The sequence below is a fragment of the Xiphophorus maculatus genome, chromosome 2, assembly GCF_002775205.1.
Source record: "Xiphophorus maculatus strain JP 163 A chromosome 2, X_maculatus-5.0-male, whole genome shotgun sequence".
Classification (NCBI taxonomy): domain Eukaryota; kingdom Metazoa; phylum Chordata; class Actinopteri; order Cyprinodontiformes; family Poeciliidae; genus Xiphophorus; species Xiphophorus maculatus.
In genome coordinates, this window is record NC_036444.1 from 28,775,409 (window position 1) to 28,802,083 (window position 26,675).

Consider the following 26,675-nt stretch of genomic DNA (forward strand, 5'->3'; position numbering starts at 1 on the left):
TTTATAACTACATATCTGCTGTGTTCAGTTATAATAAATGTTATATTTGGACTTATTGTGAGATCCAGCTACACATAGATGGACTCTATTTTGGTGACTTAAGAAAAATAATTTCAATTCTGGATGCGAGACATTAGGACAACAGGAAGGAACCAAAGATTTGACAGGATTTTCCAGAATAAAACCCGAGTGGAAGGTTATCCCAAGGTACCTAACCAAAGATTTAGCCAAATAACCAAGACGTCCAAGGGTCTGCTTTATCTTTGCAGTTATTTTTTTATTTTCTGGTGAAACGATGATTACTTTGATTTTTTTCTTAATTCAGCTGAAGAAAACCTTCAGTCATCCAACTTCGGGTTGAAATCCAGACATTTCATTAAAATGCGGAGTTTCAAAACTTCATTTGGAAGATAAGAGACAAACAAACAGGATGTCATCAGCGGAAAAATGATTGGAAATATCCTTAAAAAGACGGCAGAATCGGAGAAAGTAGAGCAGAAACAACACTGGTCCCCAAAGCAGAGCCCTGTGGAACACCAAAATGAACAGGAGAAGAAAGGGACACGAGGGGAAACGATTTGAACTGAACTTTTATATTGGGGTAAATATTTAGGGAGTGTGAATACTTTAGTGGGACACCAGCGGTGCGCTAAAAGCAATAGTAATAAGAAGAAAATACTATGCAGCGTATTAAAATGCACAATAAGCTGGCATATTTTATTCAGTGACACACATCTGACTCACACCTGCGGACAGAAACTCTCATTACAACGTGCTCAGAGTTGACCTTATCTTTATACAGTGGACAAGTTGCCATGGTGAAAAATAAACGCCGGGGTTACCTGAACACCCCGCCGAAAATAAATAATCACAGAAGACGACGACGACGACTCGATTTACAAATCCAGTCCGACAGAACCCACCACAGGGAACATGACCTCGGTACACAAAGGTCACGTTTTTGTTGTTTGGAGAAAGACTCAGGAAAACTCCTGAGCTGTTACACGCTACCGTCTCGCTCACCCTTTAATCACACACGAACACGGAGGACAAACAATCCAATAAATCCAAATTTAACTCGCAACTTCTTAACACATAGCTGAGAGTTTTACTTGTCTGTGCTTACAAGAGTATTTACTCGCGCCATTTTGACACAGACGTTTTGGTTTTCCTTTCAGATATGAGCTTTGTTGATCATCTGTCCCAGTAAGCTTTTACAAAGAAAGGGAAAAAAATAAATCACTTGACCTGAAAATGAAAAGTTGCATTTAAAACGTCTGACAGAGTTACTTTAAAACCCACAGCGACAATAACGAGAAAAAAAAGAACCCCCCCTCCCCCCCTCCCGCCTAATTTAATTTAAAATTCAACGTCGTTTTCAGTCATTAAACGTACAATTGTCGCATTTTTGTCTTGATTGTGATTTATCTCAGGAGCTACACAGGTTTGCTTTTTTCCACATCTGGAACTGGATGAGGAATGCAGGTTTTTTACAGGTAGGGAGAAATGTTGCGTAATGCCAAAATGGATAAATAGGACTTAAAATGTGTAACTGAATCTGAGTACCGTTTGAGCCATCGATATGATAATATCCCATAATCGTGGCCTCTTCCTGCAGAGATCCTCTGACAAAGTGATGTAGTTAAATGTTTGTAACAAACTGACCGAACCCAGACGTTTTGACACACAAAGATTAAATTATTGCATTATCCATACAATTACATGTAAAACAGCTGCCAAAGGAGCAGATTTCTTTGATCCAGTACTGTTACACAGCCTTGCAAAGGTATCTACGACCTCTGAACTTCACATTTTATCAAGATACAAACACAAAGTTTAATGTTTCGTTGGGATTTTCTGTGAGAGAGCAACTGGTAGAGCTGTGCAAGTGACGAGAATCTGACTGGTGAAAGAAAGTTCTGTCTTATAGTTGACACAGCAGGAGAATCTAAAGACAACACTTCACACCTGAAGAAATCCTCCCCATCCATTGTGAAGCACAGTGGCAGCAGCATCATGCTGTGGGGTTGCTTTTCATCAGCAGGAGAACATGGAGGCTGATCAGAGTTGAGAGGAAGGCGGCTGGACTTAAGACAACTAACAATTATTTTAGAAATACATTTTTCTATCAATTGTTCTGACGATTAATCGATGAATCGGTTGAAATAAATCGTCATATTCAGCAGATTTTTTCTTTAACCGCGTAAGCTTTTTTTTTATCCAATATTAGAGATACATTACAAAACTCAAGTAATACATAATTAGATTTTGTTTTTTTACAGAATTAGAAGTAGGTGAAGATAAAACTGTAACTTGAGGACAAAGACTTTTTTTCCTCTTCATCTTAAATGCAAATTGTATATACAGTATGTTGTTTTCTTTTCTTTTTTTTTACCAGTTTTGGCTTAATTACTGCTCTGAATATCTTGTTCTTTTGGTAAATTACCCTTTTTTTTGAGTCTGTACACTCCAGTTAACGATTAATCAATTACTAAATTAGTTGACGATTATTCCTATAATTGATTAATCACGATTAAATCAGATCAATCGTTTGTAATTTTGTATTTTGCAAGAAATCCAATTGTGGCTGCAAACAGTGGGGAAGGTCAAAGGTCACGGACACTTTAGCAAAGTGTCTGCATTTCATCTCAAACCCTCTTCAAATCAAACACCTCTACCAAGCTGCAGTAGTACCATCTCCAACATCTCAGGAGGCTAAATGAGAGCTTGAACTGGCGGTACTGAATCGTAAAGGTGGAAGGTCACTCGAGGTCAAACAAAAGCTCCTCGCTGTTTCCGTGGATCAGAGGCTGCAGACTGACCGGATTGAGTGTCGGCAGCTGACCGTCGTCGTCACTGTTCACTCTCTCGAAGTAAAGTTGCCTGAGTGAAACGAGAAAACAAAGAGAAGCCAAACCGTGGCAGTTATTCTGGTTGGTGGTTGTTTTCGGTTTACATGATGCTTCTTATTAAGAACGACTCACTGCTGGACCGGAGGAGAGAGGTTTCGTTTTCGGCCGCTGCCGTCGGCCGCTTTGTCGATTCCTCGAAGGGTTCGGCTCGAGCGCTCCCTCTTGAGGCCCGGCAGCGAGGCCTCTGCCAGCGCGGCCTAGAAAATATTTGAAAGTCCAAAATGAGAAGTTCAAGCTCCCCGTCTCCAGAGAGCTGCTCATTTAAAAAGGCTTCCAGAAGCGTCAACGTCTCACCTGGAAGGTGGAGTGCAGAGCGGTGCCCAAAGACAGACTGGAGCAGACATTTTTCACCAGTGATGGACTCCTAATGGAAGCAGAGCACAACAGGAGGGAGCTGGATGTTATTTATTGCAAGGTAATTAGTGCACACATGTATAAAATAAAATAATATTTTTATTAAAGTGGTTAGTAACTATTGTTTATTCTTATTTACTGTTGATGGAGAGTTTTGATAATGAAACAAATGGCTACAGCACTAACTTCAACTTTTTCACAATTACACAATTAATCAGTTAAAATTGTTTTTGTCTTTAAAGAGATTCTAATTCAAGTTGAGATTTTTACTTTAAGCATAGTACAAAAACCACATTTAAATGTATTTATTGACTTTAGCTTCTTATGCCCAACTGAGACATAACTATGGCCACTAGATGGCGGCAGAGTGCTTCCAATATGATCCTTGGTATGTGCTGAATAGGCATCTACAGGCGTTAAAAGTATATAATAGATAAGAAGTTAAAGGCTCAGCACAAGACAGAACAATAGAGACCCAACAAAAAAACACTTGTTGACTGTAATTGGCTGATTTTTCTCCAGACAGTCTGATTGGCAAACAGCCAATTACTGTCTTTGTCTCGTAGCTCTATCTTTTCCCATCTATGTGTTCATGTATGTCATTTTTGCAATATACTAATAATTTTAATGTTGAATAAAATAAACTCAGTAACTGGGTACGTTTTCTGATCTGTGAACGCACCACACCTAAACGCTACCAGTTTGCGCTGACAGCCACCCTCTGTGGTGTTGATGCTGTTACTGAGTGAAGCAGACAATAACTGCGTTTCCATTATAAATGTGTGCAAAACTTTGTCAGTATTCCACGAATGTAAAAAGAAAGAAGGAAAAAACAGTTTTGCAATCACAGTGTTTTCATTAAATAAGAAAGGCAGTGCATCAGTTCTGAACTTATTGTCTGTATGTATTTGATGTTGTCCATTTTAAGCCGACATTGTTTTGTTTTCTATCAGAACAATCAAAGTAAGACTCAAAGGTGCAGATTTAGCACTCCTTATTTTGCTAAATTTAATACTAACAATGTATTTACTAGCTAAATATCACTCACTAAGCGATATTTCACTTAGTGAAAGCGATACTGAGATATTGCTTTCACCAAGCAATATTTAGCAAAATATCGCTTTAGTGATATTTGATTCAGTTTTGCTTTCACTGAGCAATATTTAATGAAAGCAATATTTCGCTACATATCACTTTCACTATAGATTTATCATGGTGAAAGTAATTCTGTAATTACTTCTATTGTAGTAATTGTGCTGTTATGACAGAATACAATTGCTGTTCTTTCATAATTACTGTAATTCAGGACAGAATTACTGTGTTTTCTTGCCATGAAAGAACAGTAAAAATCAAACATCCTCTTATCGGACCTCATACTCAGGTCCATGTGCTCGGTAGTTGGGAGTTACTGTACCCTGCGATCTTCTGAGACCTCCTCCTGTGGTATTCCTCCTCATCCACCGTCCACACGGCGCCTTTCACGTTCTCCACGCGCACGAAGCACTTGTGCAGGCTCAGGTTGTGGCGGACCGCGTTCTGGTTCAGAGTGACGGAGACGGTTCTGCTGAAGCGGGTCGGCCGAGACGCACGCGCCGCAAACCGCCCGGTCAATTATTCTGCTCACCTTCCAGGTGGCGGCGTTCCGCCTGAAATACGCGAACGTCCTGGTGAACCAGTTGTAGATCTCGTTGAGTGTTAGCTGCATGTCTGAGGCTTCTGTGATAGCCTGCAGATGGGGGTGGAGGGCAGAAATGAGCGTTCAGTGCGTCATAAAGTGAAAATAAAATGAAGTGTGTCATGAAGCTGATCCAGAACGCTGCTGCTCTTGTTCTGACTAAAACCAGGAAGACAAAGTTCTAAAGTCCCCAGTGTAGGGACTTAGATCTGGGTTCTGCTCTGCATCCCCAGAACCAAACATGGAGGAGCAGCATTCAGCTTCTACGCACCACAAATCTGGAACAAACGTCCAGAAAACTGCAAAACAGTCGAAACACTGAGTTCCTATAAACCCAGGCTAAAAGCCCACCTGTTTAGATTTGCCCTTGATTAACAGCAACTGGAACATTGATCAACATATGTGATGTGCTTGATGATGGCATTTGACAAAATGTAATGTTTATCGCTTGACACCGTTTTTATGGTGTAAAGCGCTTTAAATTGCCTTGTTTCTGAAGCTGTTCAAATAAACTAGACTTAAAATAATAAAGATGTGAAAAGTCAAATAATCTCTCTGCTCATACCTGTCGGATCAGGGCCGCGTAGGTAAACGGTGGTCTGATGTCAGCGTTCTGGTAAAGTTCATATTCATTCTCTGCAAAAGGACAAAACACAGTGTGTGTGTGTGTGTGTGTGTTGGAAAGAGGAATAAAAAAAAGCAAATGGGAGATTTGAAATCAGCTGCTTTCCTGAAGGGTCGAGTGAAAACCGCGTCCACCGTTTACCTGAAGACAGAGAGAACACCAGAGGGTGATGCCGGTGTCCCGCGGCCCGAGGCCGAGGTGGCTCTTCGTCTTCCTCGCGGCCCTGCGGCGGGGAGCCGGCGGCGCTCAGAGGTCTCTGGTGTCTCAGAGAGAGAGACGCTTTGCCGGCCAGCGATGCTGGACGGAGCTGAAAAGACGGACAGGAAAAACAAAACCAAAAAAAAAATTTTAAAAAAGAGACATTTCCTAAGCGAGCGTGACGGAGCGATTGGATTCGGCTCCTCCGACCCGCTTCGGCTAATGCCGCGATGAGAATGGAGCCAATCATTGTTAATTACAGGGTGAAATTGTTTGGTGAGTGTTGTGATTAGGGTTCAGTGTTTGCGAGATTAACAAATGATTAGTTTCTGCGTTATCGGAGCATGTCCGCCGACTGGAAGCAGACTGTCGGCCCATCTGGAGCCGACAGCTGGGAGACAAAACTACAAACGAGAGAGAGGAGTGAAAAACAGGAAGAATGCACACAAGACTAAATATATTAGGATTTCCAGCTTTGTCTCATCTAAGTACCACTTTACAATAAGGCTCCACTTACATATAATAACATATGTTATTAATTCAGCTCTAAACACCTTATAGAGTTCAATAACTGTTTGTTATGCATTAAGTAAGGATGAGAAGGAGACCAGATCTACCGGTTTCTTGCCAAATAAGGAGCCAAATCTGTTCCAGTATATATTTTAAACTAACTTGTTATAGTAAACATTTCAGACAATCTTGTAAGCACAATAAACATTTTTAAACGTCTTCTTTTTAGCATATAGTTTCCTTCTCACGGTTACTTAATGCATAATAAAGAGTTATTAATGATTTACAAAGTGTTCATAACTATCTATAAGCTGTCTATAAGGGGAGACTTATCCTAACTCTTTGTTTGTTTGTTTTTTTGTAAAATCACCAACGTGCCTCAATTACAGCCTGACACTCTCCACATCTGCAGGAGAATATGACGTTTTATCTCCTCACGCAGTACATCCACAATGGTTTTCCTAAAATGTTTCTACTGCTTTAACCTTTACAGATCACGCCACACCGTAAAACATCTGGAGGTGGCTTAACTTGAAAATGAAGGCCCACCTGCTGCCTTGAAAATGCTATTAAAACCAACAAAAAGAATCATTTTGGTTTTAACTCAGAAATTAAAGTTCCCAAAGTTGACTTGACAAGAGAGAAGTTGTTTAAACTTTGTTGGGGTTTTTTTTTTAAAGTTGATTAACCTTGAACTGTGAGGTTTAACTTTATGCTGAAATTTAAACCAAATAATTATTTCACAATATGCGAGAGAAAAAAACTGCCTTTCTCTAGTTGTAGAGCCACATTTCTCTATTATTTTTACTCACAATATCAAAATAACTACTTATTTTATTTTAGAGTAAATTAAACTCTTCTTTCAAATCACATGAGCTTCTGATCTGACAATGAATCTTATTCAACATCACAATGTATTCTGCTCGAAAACATTTAGTGTGAACAGGACATTAAAAACAAACGTTTGCCTTAATAAATCACAATAATCAGATCAACGCAAGTCATTTCCACCTCAGGATACAAAAACGTGCCGCTAAGCTTTCTGGGAAATAGCTCCCACTCCTGTCTTCTCCTGAGAAAAAACCCGAAGAGTTTGGTCAAACTTTTGCAGGTCTGACAAAATAAATAAACGGCTCAGCTTATCTTTCACAAACTCACATATTTAGGTTAAAAATGTAAAACCCGGCACATTTCATTCGAAGACAGCAGACGCAACTAATGGCGGCTGACGTGTTTTGCGGCGTACCTGGGGGTCAGCGGCCGCGTCGGACTGAGCGCCGCGCGGCGAGGGCAGGCGCAGGTGAGCCATCATCACATGCAGACGCTCCTGCTCTTTGCGGAGCTGTTCCACGAGACGAGGCGGTGTCATGGTGTAAAAAAAAAAAAAAACCAGAACAAAACAAAAAATTACTGAATTCGGCTAATTAGAATGGAAGCCTTTCATCCCAAACACATTTTCCAAAACAAAAAAATTTCCCGCTGCGTCTTAACATCTGCGAAAAACAACAAGACCATGAATCAGATTGCGGTTGTTTTCGTGCGTTTCTTACCGGAACAGTTACGTTCTTACCGCGCATATGATACTTAAAGTTGTTTGTTGTGGAAAAACAAAAAAGACCTAAACGAGGCAAAAAATGTGAGACAAAGTTTTGGCTGTAAAGAAACAAAAACAGGATCATAACGGCTACTTTTAAGCACTGAACAGTTTGCTTTTTTAATTTTTAATTTTTTTTTTTTTTTTACAATGTGTCTAGACCTGGCTTCAGCTGAAGAGTAGTATTTGTCTTTTTCACAGGATTCACTCCTGTCGAATCTGGCTCACCTGCAGCTCCAGCTGCTGGACCACCTGCATCTGGACTCGACACTGAGCGGTGCTCCTGTCGTCCAGCGTGTGTTCGCTGCTCATGTGTCTGAAAACCCCCCGCCCCCCAAAAAACAAGAAACATTCAATAGCTTTTCTGAGAAGCAGGTGTCCAACGCTCTTCTTTGCAGATGACAATGTGGTGTTGCGTGAAAAAAAGCAGCCATAACTCAACTGATGGAATAAATTCAGCAGGCGGTTGAACCGTCTGCTGAAAGTTTAGCTAAATGATTACAGTGTGTTATCCACTGGACTCATATTGCGTTGTTATTAAAACCTTTGTTACCAGATGTTCTGCCTGCTCTTAACTAAAAATTGTGATTGTGATTAATGATTGCAAGTTTCACGCCGTCAGAATGACAAGGTATTACACCATAAGTGTATTCGATGAAATAAATTGGATTTTTAAACGTAGAACTGTTTGTTGGATGATTTAAGTAAAATAAAAAATTGGAGTTTTTTTTTCTGGTTAAAAACACATTTTGTTTTTCTATTTGTTTTGCATGTTGCCATTTGACAGATGAATGCTGAACATGGCAAGACGGGGATTCTTCTACATTAGATCCTTTATGAATTTTATAGCCATTTGTTTTTAGTACCTGTTTACAGAATGTAAAAGAAAAAAGAATAATAATTGTACAGGCAACATGGACTATAGAAAGCTGTAACTTTTAAAAATGTGTTTTTTGTTAGCTTGACTTTGGGGGGGGAACAAGTTGACTGGTGAATTAATTGGCCAGTTTAATTTGAATTCCATATTTTACTGCTACATATCGCAGCTTTACTGCTGCAACGTGTGTGCGACTTCATTTTAATAAAGCTTATCTCTTGTAGCCTCATATGGAAATGTCCATTTTTATTCAACTTAATCTATGAAAACACATTTTATACCAATATCGTGTCAAAATAACACATTTCAAACACATCGATCTGAGTGACACAATAGTTCCTTTGAACATGTTCAAATTGAGCTCATCATGTGTAGTTCTTGACATTTGTTCATCTCAGCCAGTCTTTGGTACTTTTTTATCTTTTTCTTTCTACTCGTCTGCATTTTTTGTAAAGAGTCGGTTCGATATGTTTTGCATCACAGTAGATTTTATTTTTTTATTTTTTCAGAAAGTGCTAAGTTTGCTACGAAAGGTGGAAGATCTCAGACGTTTTGGAGCTACAGGGGAGAGAAAAATAAAACCAACTCACTGGACAAACTGGGCGACGTTTTCACAGACGGACTCACAGCCGGGCCAGTTACACACTCCGTGACCGAAGAGGGCGCTCGCGAGAGCCTGGTCCCCGTCTGCACCGCTGCTGGATGAGCAAGAGAGAGAAAAGAAAAACTGACAAGAAACCCCAAGACATCACTTAAAAAAAAAAAAATCAAAGCAGACAGGAGACTTTAGTTTTCTTTTTTTTTTTTATCATTGGGGGGGGGGGGGGGTGGCATGAAATGACAGGAAGAGGTGGCGGGTAAAACCGACAAATAAACGGAAAGCTATTTCACTTCTGATTCGGGGACATGTTCTCCAGTCATGTCAACTTTCTTTTTCTTTTCTTTTTTGCATTTTCTTTGCTGAAGCACCTCAGGTGGAGGAATAAAAAGCAAGACAAACAACAGCGAAACAAAGCAGCCCGCTGGGAATCGCATCCTCAAAAGCAAAGGTCGCCCTCAGACAGAGAGGACGTCTGCAGACGACGCGTCCTTTGACCTTTACAAAAAAAAAAAAAAAGGCCGAACCGCTCCAGAATAAAGGACCTCACCGATCCGCTCCGGGAGGAGACGCAGACAGCCGGTCCCCGGTCGGCTCAACTCGAGCGGACGTTTTCCGGTTCCCGCTCGTCGCCGTCCTGTCGTCAGAAAGAGCCGATCTGAGTTCCTTCCACCACCTCTGCATCTCCGCGGGTCCGAAACAGCCTGTGAAGTTGGCACAAATAGTTGTTGTTGTGTTTTTTGTCCTGATCAGTAAAAGGGAGGAGAAAGTGAAAGAAAATGTTCCGAAAGAGAGGAAAAACCGGCAGGGAACGGCGAGCTGCGTGTTCCTGACCTGAACCTGAGGAGAGGCCCGGAGGAGAGGCGGCCGGGTTCTGCTGGACCATCAGCTGCTGAGCAAGAACATTTTCAGAACCGTTTCAGAACGAGAGGTCAGAGCATTCAGGACAGCTGGATGTTTAGTTACAAAGATTAAAAAAATAAACAAAAAGTGCCACAAATCAGTAAATATAGAAACAATGTCATAAAATAAACACGTGATCGCTGACTTAAAATGAAATCAGTGAGTCGTTATGATGATTTTAGTAACTTAATATATCAACCACACAGCTAAATGATAATTGCATTTGGAACTCAATCATTAAAATGTAAGCAAACAGAGGCTGGCTTCTGATTGGTCGACCTGCTAGCCAATCACATCGTCTGCAGCTGTTTACTGATGGGACTATAAAATAAATGAGGGTTGAAATCCATATATGTGCTTCCAACACGATGCATTGAAGTGTTAATGCAGGATTTCTGCACTTAATGTAAATTTTACAAAATATTTGAGTAATAAGGAAAATATTTATTACTTTGTTTGATGTCTGCGCATTGATTTACCAAAAGATGATCCCAAGTAACCCAATAATTATAATTATGAAGATACTTTATTAAAATAACAGACAAAATAAAAACACAATTAGCAAATTTAACACATAAATTAGTAGTAATAATAATGACTTTGTATTTTTATGATGTAAATCACTTTGAAAAGCCTTGTTGCTGAAATGAGCTATACAAATAAAATTTTTAAAAACATGTTTAAAGTGTAGAAATCATAACTTTGTTTAGTCTCACTCTTTTTTTTTTCTACTGTCATTATTCATACACCTGGCTGATTCAGATTTAAATTTTGTTCCTGGTAGGAAATGACTGTTGAACAATGTGAAGGATGTAAAGTATGGAAACAAACAAACCAAGGGAAAAAAAAATCAAACCTGAACTAATCTCTTTTCATTTCTATTTTATTTTTGAAAAATGATAAAAACGTAATCATTGATAGAAAGATCTTCTGTTTTGACAGCTTATCTTTGGCGCTGGGCTCCAGGTCTTTGAGTTCGGAACGCCTCCTGCACATCACCCTAATCTTTAGCTCTCTCTACAGATTCTCAGAAACATTAATATCAGCAGGATTGTCAAAATAGAAGATTTCCCAGAAGGCTTCACTTTACCGGTATAAACAGCTCAAACAAACAAATGAAGAGCTCAGTTTCTCTGATTTTACTTTCTATAGGCATGTGTTTGAGTAAAATGAACATTTTTCTTTTATTCCTACTGATAACATGTCTCTGAAATTCCAAGCAAACATTTTGTACTTATTTGCAGAAAATGAGAAATGGTCAAAACGAGGAAAAGGATGCAAAGAAAACAAGTTCATCTTCATTCAGAAATGAATATAAGGTGGAATAACCAGGAGGCGTTCAATGGGTTCAGTTCAGTGGGCTCTTCATTTTTCCCAGAGCTGTATGTTCACCGGTCACACATACACCTGTAGGTGTTGATATTTGTAATATTTTTAGGATTAAGCAGCTTTTACCTCTTTGACTTTCTTGCTGATCTGCTGTTGAAGCTGCTGCTGGTAAAATTCCTTCAGGTGTTGCTAAAACAGGAGCAAATTATTTATTATTTCTTCTATTCAGATATAGAAACCCACCACCTGCCTAAAGACCAGAGACCGACTGAATGACGAGGAGATTTTTACGAGCGTGCTCTGAAAGGTTTAGAGCCTAAAATCGATTTCCGCTGACGGCTGCGTCTCCGCTTCGCCTTCTGCTTCTTTACGCCGGCTTCAGTTCTACAACATGCTTTCCGTAGCGACAGACCTGATGTCATCTTAACATGTCTGATGTGTAATTTTGTCCCAGTATTTATGAAAATCAGGGGGCGGGGGCATGCTTCTGGATGGGATGTTTTTCATAGTTGTATCATTTTCTGAAAAACCAAAGGAAGTCACGTCCATTGCATCTAAATAAGCGTTAAAAGAAGATTTTTGTCAGAGAGCAACATATGCAGACGAAATGATTTCTTTACTGCTGCTTTTCTGTTTGAAAAAAAAAAAAAATCTGTTTCTTAACTTATTTAGTTTGCCTATTTAGTTTGATCTTACTCTTCATCAGCATGTTTAGGCCAATTATTAACTAATTTGCGTTGCCAACACAAAATATTCTTGTACTTGTACTTTATGACATATTTATCTGGGTATATCAGGAAGATTTAAAACAAACAACAAAAACACAACAATCATGTCGGTTAGTTTTGTCATAATATATCAACATTCTAGCTGAATAATGTTTAATTAGCATTCATCTTAACATGCATAATTCATTTCATCTGCATGGAAAACGTAATTTTTTTAAAAAAGATTTAAAAACACTTTTAAAAACGTCTCCGTGGAGCGACTCCAACTAGCTCCGCTGCAACGTTTGCAATCCATTGTAATCCGGATTTCCCGGCAATCCGGATTACAAACGTTACCACTAAACGAACGCGCCCCTGTAAATCTCTACGCTGGGTTAGGAAGCGGCGTGATGAAGCCGCGCGCCGACGTACCTGCTGGAGCAGGAGGGCTTGCTGCTTGTGGCGGATGAGAGCCTGCAGCTGCTGCAGCTGGCCGGGCGGCAGCAGCTGCTGCAGCTGCTGAGGAGCCATCATGGCCAGGAACACCTCGAAGATGAAGAAGGACAGGATTAAAACACACACACCCACACACACACACAACCACGATCTGCAGAGAGAAGTCAGGAGTTTCAGTAACGGACTTAATCAAGCGGGAATCTTTCCAATTACACATCAGGATTGCGAACGGCTTTGTGAAACATCATCATGCCTGGACGGCGCCGCTGACCCCGAATGAGACGGGAGACGGGTCGACCTAATTAATCCCATAATTTCATGCTGGTTGTGGCTCCTAATAGGAGTGTATGGCTATTAATAAACGCAAACACCTCCGGAATAATAACTGACCTGTAAACTTGGTGATTGAGTGACAAATGACTGACTGATCACCTCCCATGTGGCTGAAACCAGAAACAGAAGCAAAAAAAACCAAAAAAAAACGTTCTGGACAATTTCAGCAAAATGGTTCACTCGGCATACAGTTCAGGTTTTTAGATAAGATGTTTAAATAGATTAAGACAATCGAGCGTCGGATTGTGCGGTTTGGTCTCACAAAGAGTTGAAAACGTCAGTTTGCTCTCAATTGTTCAAAAACGAAGATGCACTTTAAAGAAGCTATATTTATTTTCATCCTACTAAATGTCGCCCCAGTTATTTCACTTTTGCAACAGGAGACAGATTGACATGATAAAACCGAAGCCGACTCCATTCACACGAGTCGATCGAACTCTGCGGATCTACTTGGTGCTTCGTCAGAAGAAAGTAAAAAAAGACGATGGCAAGATTAAAAAAGCAGATTTGTTTTTTTTTACTCGCATCCTGTAAATGAGTTTTTTCCTCTTTGTGAAAGTTACACTGTAAACGTGACTACGGTTACATTTGGTGTCAGTTCCAAACACTTTTGAGCTTTACATGCATTTTGCTTTCATTTATAAAATCAAATGTCCTTTTTATTTTTCTTCTTAGTGTTTCTTTTCACTTCATTTCTATTATAATTTTCTTAATTTTTGGGTTTCTTCTGTGTGTTATTCTCTTTTTTTTGTTTCCATTTTATTATTATGATATTGATTTATTTGTGAGGAAATAAAATGTATTTCTGTTAAGCAGGTGAAGCTAAGCTGAGTATATTGTAACGTAATGTAGAATTATTTCCTAGTCCTCAGGCTGACAACAAAAGGGGAAAAGTGCTGACATGGTAGCTAACTCTTCTCATACGGTAAAAGTTTTGAAAAGTACAATTTGAAAAATAGGTGATTTAAAAAATATATATATACTGTACATAAATGAGAAAGGCTGTGGAGCAGGCTGTTTGTCTACAGGAACAAAAATATGACAGAGAACTGTAAAATTGTTTTTGCCACCTTCTTACTCGCATCAGTTTGATTTTTGGGCTTTTACACTAGAGATGTGGGATATTTAAAATTTTGGTATCGATTTGATACCAAGTATCGCCGATACCGATATTTTTTTATTATTTACGTTTTTAATACATTACCAAACTTCTGACCTTTAGGTGTTTTTATGGTTTTTGATTTGAGTTTTTTTTGTTGTTGTTGTTTTGTTTTTTGTTTTTTTGTTTGTTTTTACAGAATTTGTACAAAACGTACAGGTGTCTACAAAACACTCGAATGACATGTTGGCATTAAAAACGGAAACAATAGAAAAACTAAACAAATTTTTGTGGATTTTTTTTCCTAATTGAACAATGTGCAAAAAAAAAAATACATAATTTGAGAGCAAATCAAAACAAAACAAAAATTTAAAGCAAAGTCGAGAAACTACTCTACAAAAATAAAATAATATTTCAAGAGGGAATCTGAGGCAAAAGTACTGATCTTACCGAGCTAGTATCGACCGAATGCCGATATTTATACTTGGTATCGATGTTATCGATATTTTGGATCGATCGGCAAAGTTGGTCAAGTTCTAATTCTGATCTGTCAGCAGAACTCCAGACTGCATCGTCTCTTCACGTTGCCGCTTCCGACTTATCAAGAGGAGGATTTGACTGGAAACAGACTCTGTGGGGATACCTGTTTGTGGAGGAGGCTCTGGCAGCTTTGCACCCTCACTCCGCTGCAGGAGTCCCCATTAGCCGCTTTCTCCCCCGCTCCGGCGTCCGTGTGGCTCAGCAGGCTGCTGGCTGGAGTTTGACGGGCTGCCGAGGGACTCAGAGGAGACTCGGGCATCTCAGCACAAGTCCTTAACAAAAAAGAGAAAAGAAATAAATAAATCAAAGAATAAACATTCCCCCCATCAACAGTAAATAATAAGCTTTAAGATTCAGACTCAGAGTCCCGGTGGAATCACTTCTTCTTTGTTCCGAGAACAAGACGAGATGTTTATTTTAGGAACCTGCAGTGTCACTTTTCAAGAAGGTGTTGAAGAAATCGCCTCTGGCTCTTTAAGCCTCAGACTTTATTTAAAGCTTAAAGCGCAATTTATAGCCCTAAAAGAGAGAGTGGATTAGCAAAAAAAATAAAATAAAATAAAAAATTGACCTGTTTAATACATTTAGAAACATATTTGACCCAAATAACCATCAATATGGCAATTAATGAATGGTATGAATTTGATCATTTTACCAATACAGTGTAAGGAATCCATTCACGTCTTTCAGGCATGAAGGTGATAAACTCCTACAGATGTTTCTGTTTCTCTTTCCTCCTCGTGCATAAAAGCTGAGGCAGACTGTTTGCCATTTCCAGCAACAAATTACTCATTTAAATTCCACAGCTAAACTAAACGCTGAACAAAACTTCTGAACTTTTTTTTGTTGTATTTTTATGTATTAAATATTAAACAAAAGCTACGTACCGTTACTGTGGGAGCCAGACAGACGGAGGAGACGGTGACTCCAAGTGAGGCAGGTTTGGACTGAGGGAAGGAGACATCTGGTGGAGGTGGGAGTCTACCTGGGGTGGGGAGGAGTCGCCGTATCGCCCACTGAACACCAACGGCAGCGAGGATAGGAGATGCAGAACCAGATGAGAAAAATGTTTCAGTTCTCTAAATTCTGCCTCCTCGGCTCAGCATCATTCGATCCAGGCCCATGCAAACAGACAGGGAATTGAACAGGAACGACCTGTTTACGTGTTTTGATTTTTACTCATTGCAGCTGCTTGATCTGCACTAATGAAACTTGTTTGCAAGTAATAAGTCCCCCCGATTTTTCTGGGAATGATCAGCCTTTAAGTGCGGAATAGTGGGGCTGTTTGTAGCTTTGTTCAGCTGCATTTTCTGGAAACTATGCAAAGAAAGAAAGAAAGAAAAAAAGAAAGAAAAATAGAAACCAAAACAAAACAAGAGCTCCATAAAAACACAGCTGTCAAAGTGTTATCAGAGGCCTGTTTACAACGGTGACTGCTCTCGTTTGAAACGGCACATCAGGTACATCTATGAAGACTAAAGAAGGGTTCAAGTTCACATTTACAAGGCACAAATAGTTTTGCACCAAACATACCTCCATAGTTCTAGTTTTAGATTGTGGATAAATGGAAGATGGTATATCATTATAACTTTAATAACTTGGGGTCTGTCTGCAGTGGCTCCAGCAAATATAAACGGAGGGTTTTAATTATTCATTTTATGTCTTTTTTGTCCTTCACAGAGCTCAACTTTTAAATAAGGTTTGGTTTTAGTGTGCTATTTCCTGCATCTAGACCTCCCTTCGTTTGCTACATTACTTTACTTTACACTATGCTACATTACTTTATGTTACGTTATGCTACATTATTTTACTTCACGTTACTTTACATTACATTACATTACTTCACATCATGTTATACTACATTACGTGATTATTTTATGCTACGTTTTGCTACATTACTTTACGTTATGTTATGCTACATTACGTTACGTAATGCTATATTACTTTACATTACGTTATGCTACGTTATGCTACATTACTTTACGTTACATTACGTTACGCCACATTACTTTACTTCACTTTACATTACGTTATGCTACAATACGTTACCTTACTTCACGCTATTACTTCATGTTACTTTACGTTACCTTACTTTTCATTTTGTTATGCTACATTACTTTATGTTACTTCATGTTACTTCGTGTTACTTCATATTATTACTTCATGTTACTTTACGTTACATTACGTTACATTATTTTACGTTACGCTATGATACATTATGATCCATTACTTCACAATAGTTTATGCTACGTGAATATTACCAAAATGAATGTACACACCCAAAACTTTGTGGCCTTCACCTCTTGCACACTTGGATCGTTTAAGCTGGACAATGATTCTGAACTTGCCACTGGATCTTCCTGACGTAGAGAAAGTTTGGACTTGCAGTAAATCCAAACTGAGATGGCATTGCGTGACCAGAAACAGGCTGTTGATGCTTGGGCTGAATGAATACACTTATGCAAACAAGAGTGGTCCAGAATTCCTCCATAGTGATGCAAAGTAACTTCATGATTGTTCTCTCAAACACACCAAGCGTGACACAACCACTTATTAGGTTTAGGGAGCAAATAATTTTTCACATGGGACCAGTGAAAATTTATGGCTAATAAAGTAAATACAATCCTCCTTTAAAACTACACTGCACCTTGTGCATGATGTAATTGCACTTTTTGCTGCAGTATCTTGTCTAATGACTGGGGAGTATTGTGTGGGTGACTGATTTAATGACATACACATGTTCAGAGGGAGATACATTGTTACCGTAACTACCAGTGTCCCTCATTTACATGACAGCTATATTGAACTGTGAGAATCTCTGCCTCTCCATGTCAGAATTTCACCTTCAAGCTGCTGACATGGATGTCAGAAACTCTGTCCTCTCTGTGAAAGTGGAGAGGCTAAGAGGAATATGGACTGGATTTACATTGGTGAGTTATATTGGAGGAAGAAACTACTCTTTTAAGCAAAAGACCGTCTGAAATTATTGTTTCCATAGCCCTAAAATTCTTGTGACCCACTGGGGCAACAACAACACCCAAATAGCTGATGTGGTAATTCCCACGCTATCGTTTAACTCCACTGGGAGCAATTACAGTGGTTACATAAGAAAAAAAAACCCTCAAACTTTAGTCACTGGTGATATTTTACAAAAAAAATATGACTAACAGTAGTTTATATTTGTTAGTTCCCTTAGGACGAAAGAAAGAAGTGGACATCAGATCCAATTTTTGAGCTTAAGACTACCGAACATATTTTATGTTCCTTCTGGCCTATTAATAGCATTGGCCCTCGCAACAATGTCATCTGTAACTGGACTCTGTCTGTTAAGTCAGAGCATGTCGAATGTCAGCTGGCAGAAGGAGCAACGGCACTCACTGTGGGGCTTCATGGAGTTTGCAGGGCAGCTAAGACCTTCCGAGGCCTGTAACTACCTCGCAGTCCCAGGCCTCTCCGGCTTGGACCCAGATGAAGATGAGGGCGATTTAGTTGTCGGTTTCAGACCTAAATCCTCCCCCATACCATCCAGAAGGAGCTCGTTCTCGGACGAGGACTCGGATCCCGAGCCTCCTTACTGCAGCTCCCGGAGGGTGTCGTTTGCCGATGCCAAAGGCCTCAGTCTGGTGCAAGTGAAGGAGTTTGACACGTGGGATGTACCCAAACTACCGGGAAGCGACTCCTTAGTTGTCGAGGGTAAAGATTCAGTGGAATATCACCTCTCGCCTTTAACTTTCTCCCTTCCACTGCCTTCCGAAGAGGTGCTTGCCAAAGTATTGAGTCAGAAAGTAGAATTGGAAACAATTGGGTTACTTCCAGGGACCACGATACTTAAAGGAGTGATCCGCGTTCTCAACATCTCCTACAACAAGTCTGTCTACATAAGAACTTCTTTGGACAGGTGGGCCACCCACTTTGACCTTCTGGCAGAGTATGTCCCCGGCTCCAGCGATGGAGTGATGGACAGCTTCTCGTTTAAGCTTACTTTGGGGCCACCTTTCGGGGATCAGGGAGTCAGGGTCGACTTTTGTCTGCGGTACGAAACTCCCGTGGGGACATTCTGGGCTAACAATAACAACAGAAACTACGTGCTCTCCTGCCAGCGCGGCATGAAAGGGGGAGCAGAGAAAGCACAGAGGGAAAATGCAAACAAGAAAAGCTGCCTGAAGTCCGTCAGGTAAGGGATGTGCTTGGTTCCTTGGTTAGGTTTGCACTAAGAGCAGCACAAGTTCAACTTTGAGTGTAATTAATCTTATTTAATCACACTAACTGCACACTCTTGGTCTTTTTTTCACTTTTAGAAGTTGAGGATGAGTAACCAAGCCATTTTAATCAAAACTGGTGTTGTTTTAGTGAGTATTTTTAGTGTGATTGGCTTGAAAAAGAGTCATCAATCTCCACAATGTAGAATCCCTTCTTTTCGGCTCAATATTTTCCCCCAGGTTTGACACATATAATAAAAATACCCTCCCCATAAAATGAATAAACAATGATAACATTACATAAAGTCTCCTCGCCTTCTCCCATTGTGTTGATTGGTGATATTTTCAATACAAAACATCATGAAGCAGAAGGAAAGACCCAAACTGAGTGTGACCTGTTTAAATTTGATTGATTCGCAGTCAGAGTGTCTCCACTGTGGAAAACATTTCATCAAACCCAGCTTCAACTCAGGAAAACATGTCAACAGGTGAATTTTTTTTTTTTTACTTTGCTGAGAGTGAAATAAGAACAAAGTCCTCAATGTGGAACCAAATGTTTGAACAAAATGTCTCCGTTCTCCAGATGAGTCTGTCCAGGGATTGGAGGTGGGAACTTTGGAAACCAAGAAAACCTCTGAAGGACAATCAACAACTTCGACCCGAGAGGGACAGAAACTACTGGTCAGTGTCACATTTTCTTTATATAAATATAAATATATATTTATATATGGAATTTTGCACAGTCTAAAAGCAAATACATCTTTAAATCTCTGAGGTATTTTTAGGAAGGAAAGGGAGCACATGAGGAACAGAGAACGTAACCTGACCCCGGTTGCTCTTTCTGTGGGAATGTCATGTGACACCATGTTGAGTGCCACCGGCGTAACATAATGCACGTCGGGACACTTTGTACCTGCTGTTTGCACTTCGTCCGTTTCTCATTTTCTCACGGCTGACAACTTGTCCTTTATCTCAAGCATTTCACTACAACATGTAGCAATAAATGCCAGCTCATCTTTATTTATTTTCTTTTACTGTAAACTGACTGCTTAGAAACAATGCCAACCTTTTTCATGTTAAAATTAAAACTTGAATTTATGTGATAGCACCACGCCGAATTGTCTTTCCTGTTCTGACAGAATAAAAGCATCACCACAATGTGATGCTGCCAACATCATGATCTTCTGTGGGAATGTGTGTTAAAGAGATGATTTTTTTTTTTTGCCACACATGGTTGGAGGACAAAATGTTATGTTTTCGTCTCATCTGACCAGAGCACCTTCTCTTTCGCATGTTTGCTACGCCGCCTACATGCTTGTATCAAACTGCCAACAGATATTCTCAGGACATACAGTAATAGTGGGTTTCTTCTTGCCGCACAACTAATTGTAGATATAAGCCTTGCTCATCTTGTCAGGTTAGGCGGCCTTCCATTTCTTGAAAGTTTCAACATACTCTTTCCATGATGTTGTGTTATAATCCATCCACTTTCTTCTGTCTGACCTCTGTTCTTTGTTCTTCATGATTGCGTTTACTCACATGTTCTCGAACAAACTTCTGAGGCCTTCAGAGAACAGTTGGATCTATACTGAGATCAAATTACACATAGGCAGTCTCTATTCACCCTTCTAGAACGAAGGGATCGGTGACGATGCAGCCAAATTTTGCAGTACCGTAATATCGCCACGCTTTGCGCTGTCTGAAAAATTCCAACGGTTTCCAGCCAATATCGGGTTATTTCTGTAGTTTCACCCCCGTCGTAGCAGGGAATGAAATTAATCTGATGGGCATTCTTTTAATATGTGGTAAATTTCAAAAATATTGTAACTTGCTAGATATTGAAAGTTCCAGTTGTTATGGATAGATGGGCAGATACATATAGACTCAGAGGACATTTAAAGAACTGCGTACAATTAAAATCAGCAAAAATATCCAGGCGGAGAGTTGAAACTTAGGTCTTATAGCGTTAACTAATTTAACGATGTCTTAAAGACATTTGGTTACAATGTATTTCATTTAAAAGGAGCTGAATATAGCAGGTTAACTAGGAAAGCAAAACACCACTATTCAGATTGTATCTGCAAAACCTTTTATCAACTTCACAATTATGCATTGCTTTGTACTGGTGTGTCGAATAAATTCCATATGAAATATATTAAAATTTATGGTTATAATATGACAAATGTAGAAATGTTCACGCCAAATGTGCAAGTAACTGTAAGTATGTGTTAGCTAGCGCTAAAATGAATCTATCTCTGTTGACGGACAGATGGAGAACAAACAGAACAGCAGCAGAAGAAGGCAAAGACAAGCGGCACGGATGGCCAGACTGAGGGACTGCTACACCCAAAGAGATGGAGGAGCAAATGACCCTAGCAAAGACAAAGCCCCCCCAGAAACAGAGCAAGTAACTCGCGAAGAAACCCCAGGAGACAATGTTGTCGGTTTGCAGCCGTTTAACGAGGGACAAGTTAAGTCAGAATGTCCTAAGTTTGTTTTTGAGGCCCTTGAAGAAGCACATGACCGGACATCCACCAAGCAAGTGAAATCTGACCTGGCTGTATTAGCGCGAGGCGAGAGTGTTCCAGATGTCTCAAACAACCCCCTGGATTCAGACGGTGAGCCGGCCCCAGAAGAACAGCAAAATATCGGCAAGTTTGTCACCACAAATCAGGATGGAGACGTGAGTTTACCATGCACTAGCAACTCAGTAACAGCGAGGAGCGAAACCCTCATTAGTCAGAGCGACAGTTTCACATTCGGCACAGTGGTTGCTGCACCGTACTGCCAGGCATTTCAGAGGGTGTCAGCTGAAAACCCTGTAAATACTGAAGACTTCAGCCTTCCCTCTGAACCCACACAGACCTGTGGCATTGTTCCAGTTAGCACTAGAAGTAACATGGGCAAAGTGCAGGGAGATCTGACCAGCACTCAGGGACCAAGTGATGAAAGCTTGTCTGTCAAACTGGTCAGTCCAACCTCTGAAGAAAAAAAGACCTCGAATAAGAGCCCAAAGCATTTGGACATTGTGGAGAATCCAACTGAGATGGAAAAGAAATCTAACCAATCTTTGGGTCAACAATGTCCTGTGGAAGACAATGTGCTGTTTGAGAGTGTGAACTCCCAGACAGAAGCACAGGAGGAAATTTTGGCCTATGAAGCACCACAGTGTCAGTCAACAGAGACAATGTTTTCCCTCAGTTCAGCAAAGGTAGAGGAAACCCTTGCAAAGGATGAAAGTAAAGAGGATCTCAAAGATTTTTGGATTATGCTAGAGCATATAGACGAAGAGGTGGACCTACTGGTCAATGGTGTCCAAGAGAAGATTTGTGAGAGTGCAGAGGTCAGCAAGGAAAGTGAAAGTAGGAAAACTGCTTTGGTGAAAGATAAACTTCTCCAGATATTCGATGAATTGAATACCAACCTGACTGACAGCAAAGTTTGTCTGAATAGTCTCGTCTATCTTTGTGAACCAGAGAGAACGAACCTAACATCACTAGCTGCATCTTCGGAAACTCAAGAAGATGCAAAAGAAACAAAAGCTGAAGGTAATGATAGCAACATTGGTGAGATCAAGGAAATGTATGATGTCACTCAATCCATCATAAATGACGTTAGAAGTAACAATGAATGCCATGCCGATATGTTTAAAAGACATAATCATCAAAATGTTGTGGAAGAGACAGGGCGATGTGAAATGGACTCCTCTTTCTTAAAACAAGATGAAGATTTCCTTTTCATAGACATTGTAGAGGAGAAAAACTGGGAAAAGATGGTTGAAGAGGAGGAAAACTGTGTCTTATCAAATGAAGAAGAAAGGGAGCTGCTACATTTAACAACAGAGACCAATGAAACTGAGGAGAAAGTAGAGGAAACAACAGAGGTCAAGGTACACATTGCTGTGGTGTTAGAGAGTCAAGCATGCCTAGGAAAGGAATTCAAGCAGGTTAAGGCCATAAAGACAGGTGGAACAGAAAGTACTGAAGTAGACAAAATAGAAGGGCAAGAAGTAGCAGAGCAACAGAATGAGACAGAGAGACAATGGATGAGTATGGAAAGAGCAAGGCTCAGAGAGGAAGAGGAAAAGATGGAAACAGATATGAAGCAGGATATAATAATCCCAGCTAGAGAAGCAGAAGAGCTTGTAGTTACAGATGCAGACTCAGACATGACAAAGCAAAACAACGAGGATGAACCAGGGTCTTTTAAAGTAGGGTCAGACATCACACAAAACAAGGTTGAAGATGATTTATCTACTCTAGTGAGCAGAGCAACGAAGAACTGTCCAAATGAGAGGCAATATGCGTCCATCCAGACGGATACCCTACGCAAGAAGGACGACCAATCAAACACGGACACCAAGCACCTTACTTCCAAAGGTGGTATGTGCGATTCATTGGAGGAACCTGACAGCGCTTCTGCAGAGTCGGATTCAGACGAAGAGCTGCGTTTGTATGTGCACTGCCTGAGGGCACCGCAGGTCCACACAGACAAGATCAGAGAGGCGGGGTTCACAGCACGCAAGAGGCCCTCTATAAGCCGAGGCAAAGTGCTGTCAACATCCATGCCGTCCATCAGCGAAGCTCTGGACGAAGAACAGCAGCACAGCAGCCCTCTGGAGACTTACGAGGTTGTAAAAACAGCTGCTGAGCCAAGAGCCAATACACAGGAGAGTATACACCAAACTGAGTGGAGGTGGAAAGACTTGTTTTCTTGCGACAAGGTCTCTAAGACATTGCTGTATGCCTCCTTAATGGTTGGGTTTACAGTTGTGGCGTATCATTATGATTTCCTTGCCTGTTTCTTGCTTTACTTGATATCAGTCATCTGGCTGTGCTGTCAAAGAGAGAGAGAACCCATTAAAAACAAGTAAAGAAATTAATTACACTGTAAAAAAAAAAAAAAAAAAAGCAGATTTGAGTGTGTTTCAAAGAGACTCCTGGGCATTAAACCTTAGATATGAGAATAATTCCTGAGTTTTCCCTATGGGAGGATGTGTAGATTCTGTTGTCAAGAGTATAAACAATTAGCTGTAACCCAAACAGAAAATTAGGTATTATTAGTTCTGAACGGCATGTTGGGGTGTAAATAAAAGTTACATGTTTGCTGTGTTGGGCTGTGGAATAAAACCTATAGTAAGAGGGTAATAAATTACATAAATGCTACCTATTTGTGTGGACATTTTTAACCCTTTAATTGTCACGAGGACATCGGTGTCCACATGGATCCATTATATAACATGTAAGCATTTTCAAGGTGACAGTAAATGTGTATTGTAAAGGGTTAAAGAGGCAATCTCATCTCACTTAAAGTTAACTACAACCAATTTGAGAAGTACAGCAGACTTGTGGAAGCAGATTCCCCAATTAGATAAGACCAAATGTTTCTGGCCTAAATGTTATGGGAGGTAGAAAAACAAAACTGTACAGTTATACTGTCAAGAAAAAAAAATAAATTAAGCTACCATTACTGTTGAGCCTGTCATGGGAAACCTGCATCCTTGGTGTTTAACAGGGAAAGTGGCAACCAGACACCGAACTTGGTTAATTATTCATCACTGTGAACAAAGCAGTAGTGTTGGACTCGCGTTGGACTTGTGTGTTGACACTATCTCAGGAAGGAAAAACGTCATCAGTGATCTTAGAGAAACAAGTGATGCTGCCCATCAAGACTGAAAGGCTGGGTCCAAACAAAGTGGAGTGCTTCCACAAGACATTTCACCTTAAGGAAAATCATTCACAAGCAGAAAACAATCCACTAGTCTTTACAGCACTAGATGTTTCTAGCAAATACTTCCCAAGATCAGACACTGTAACACTTGGAGAAATTACAAATAAAAGACCCATGGGCAATATTTGAGACTCTGTGGTCACCATAAGTAAGGTTTGCAATATTGCATTTGACTGAAAATGTAAAACTGAATGAAAGACATTTGGGGCAACGTTCTTTAGGCAGATGATCCCAAAGACATATTCAAAGAGATATTCAATCATAATGCACAGTGGTAGAATCCAAAGACAGCATATCAACACAAACATCTCATATCACCTGCTAAGCATGGCTCCATTACTGTAGTGATAATAAATAAAACACACTGTACTAGATAAAACCCAGCAACAAAATACATTTTGCTATTTGACAAGGGGTGTTTTTTCCCCCCCAAGTGTAACATACATTCATAATATGTGACTGTATGCAATATTTTAACCCAAGTTTCAGTCAAAGGAATGAAAATGTTCTCAATTAATGATGCCAACCAATAGAATAACATAAAAACCAATGCATCATCTTTACTCAACATACACAGTCAGAGCTACAGTAGGGGACCTCAACAGCTTCGTTCCAGGGAGTCCATTTGGATTCAGAGCTCATATGCGCAGCTAAATAAACAGCATTGTGGCCATCATGTGTTGAGAGTTATTTTGAGGGTGAGGAATAGTTTCAAACTGTCAAGGGGATTTTAAAAGAATTTATGACTGCTGACATTTTGTAACGCAGCTAGAGTCGGCCTTCCTTTGCACAAAATCACATTTAAATGTGGAAGAAAGTGGGAAAAAAATCTATTTTAAATCCAACTTTGTTCTCATTGTTTATGGCCATTTTCAGGAATGGTAATTAAAATTTGTTCATAATGCAATGTACTTGACAAGTTAAAACGTTTTTGTGACTATTGTACAAGTTTTGAAGTTTTAAATTCATGTTTTTTTCCATATAGAGTGATACTCTCTCTACAGTCCTGTGGGTGAAGCAATCCCCAGTTTGTCACATTGTTATATCTTCAAGGATTCAACTTCATCAAGGTCTGAGTCTCCGAAAAGGATCTCTTTGGAAACCACTTCTGCTGGGATAATGCATCACTTCCTGTTTCCATTTTACTTCCTGTTTGTCCTCCCAGTTACTCACCTTCCCGTTTAAATCTGTTTGAAGAAGCTACCCATCTTACACATTCTAATATTTATTAATTAAACTTGTTTAACCTTTTCTGAGGTTTGGTATGAGTTCTGGGTGTGATTAGTACATCCCTTTTTACAATGATACATTGAAGTAAAAGTAACTTTCTGTTGTTTTTCTAACAAATTTTCTGGCTGTTATTGTCATTCAGAGCCTTAGAAACGTTTTCATTCCAACCAGAACTTTTTCACACTTGTAAAACCACAAACCTCAATGTTTTGCTTTTTTGGGGGGGATTTTATGTGATAGACCAACACAAATGCATAACTGTGAAGTGATAGAAAAGATTATACATGGTTTTAAATATTCTTTCACAAATTAAAATCTGGAAAGCTAGAACTTTTAATCGGACCATCTTTCACTCCAGCTTCTTTTGCAGCAGCAGTTGCTGCGGTGCCTGCTTTGCACACTTGCAGATTCATCTGTAAAATATCTCAAGCTCAGTCAGACTGGATGGATGGAGAACATCTGTGAAAATGAAAATGTTCCTACAGATTCTCAGTTGCATTTAAGTCCAGACTTCAACTCAGTCACTCTGATACATGAATATTCTATCGTAACCTTGGCTGCATCTTTATGGGTGTTGTCCTGCTGATGGGGAACCTCCACCCACATCTTTGCCAAACAAGATGGCAAAGCTTGTTAGAGATTTGCCATCTCTAACAAGCTTTTTGTTGATCTAACCTTGCTTTTAAACTTCTCCACAACTCTATACTTGATCTCTCTTCTGTGTTTCTTGGTCTTTTTGTTTATTTTTCGAATAGCCTCTAACAAACATTTGAGGCCTTCATAAGTCAGATGGATTTATAGTGAGG

General features: G+C 39.8%; 2 protein-coding genes across 2 annotated transcripts; one reads left to right on the plus strand and one right to left on the minus strand.

Annotated features, from left to right (window-relative positions):
• Positions 1-1,353: 1,353 nt before the first annotated feature.
• On the minus strand, positions 1,354-18,176 carry LOC102220890 (forkhead box protein P2-like). Its single transcript, XM_023326292.1, has 17 exons — positions 18,089-18,176; positions 15,598-15,726; positions 14,814-14,982; positions 12,715-12,828; positions 11,702-11,764; positions 10,178-10,235; positions 9,894-10,047; positions 9,336-9,443; positions 8,097-8,184; positions 7,521-7,616; positions 5,708-5,873; positions 5,507-5,577; positions 4,891-4,992; positions 4,681-4,802; positions 3,207-3,276; positions 2,985-3,109; positions 1,354-2,883 (listed from the first exon to the last, which is right to left on the minus strand). Exons 3-17 carry the CDS (start codon positions 14,967-14,969, stop codon positions 2,763-2,765), a joined length of 1,614 nt encoding a protein of 537 aa, XP_023182060.1. The 5' UTR covers positions 14,970-14,982; positions 15,598-15,726; positions 18,089-18,176; the 3' UTR covers positions 1,354-2,762.
• LOC106699937 lies at positions 18,079-26,033 on the plus strand. The gene is made up of 4 exons (XM_023326286.1): positions 18,079-18,884; positions 19,330-19,397; positions 19,493-19,590; positions 21,179-26,033. The coding sequence occupies exons 1-4, from the start codon at positions 18,100-18,102 to the stop codon at positions 23,780-23,782; spliced, it is 3,555 nt and encodes a 1,184-aa protein (XP_023182054.1). The 5' UTR covers positions 18,079-18,099; the 3' UTR covers positions 23,783-26,033.
• The last annotated feature ends 642 nt before the right edge of the window (positions 26,034-26,675 follow it).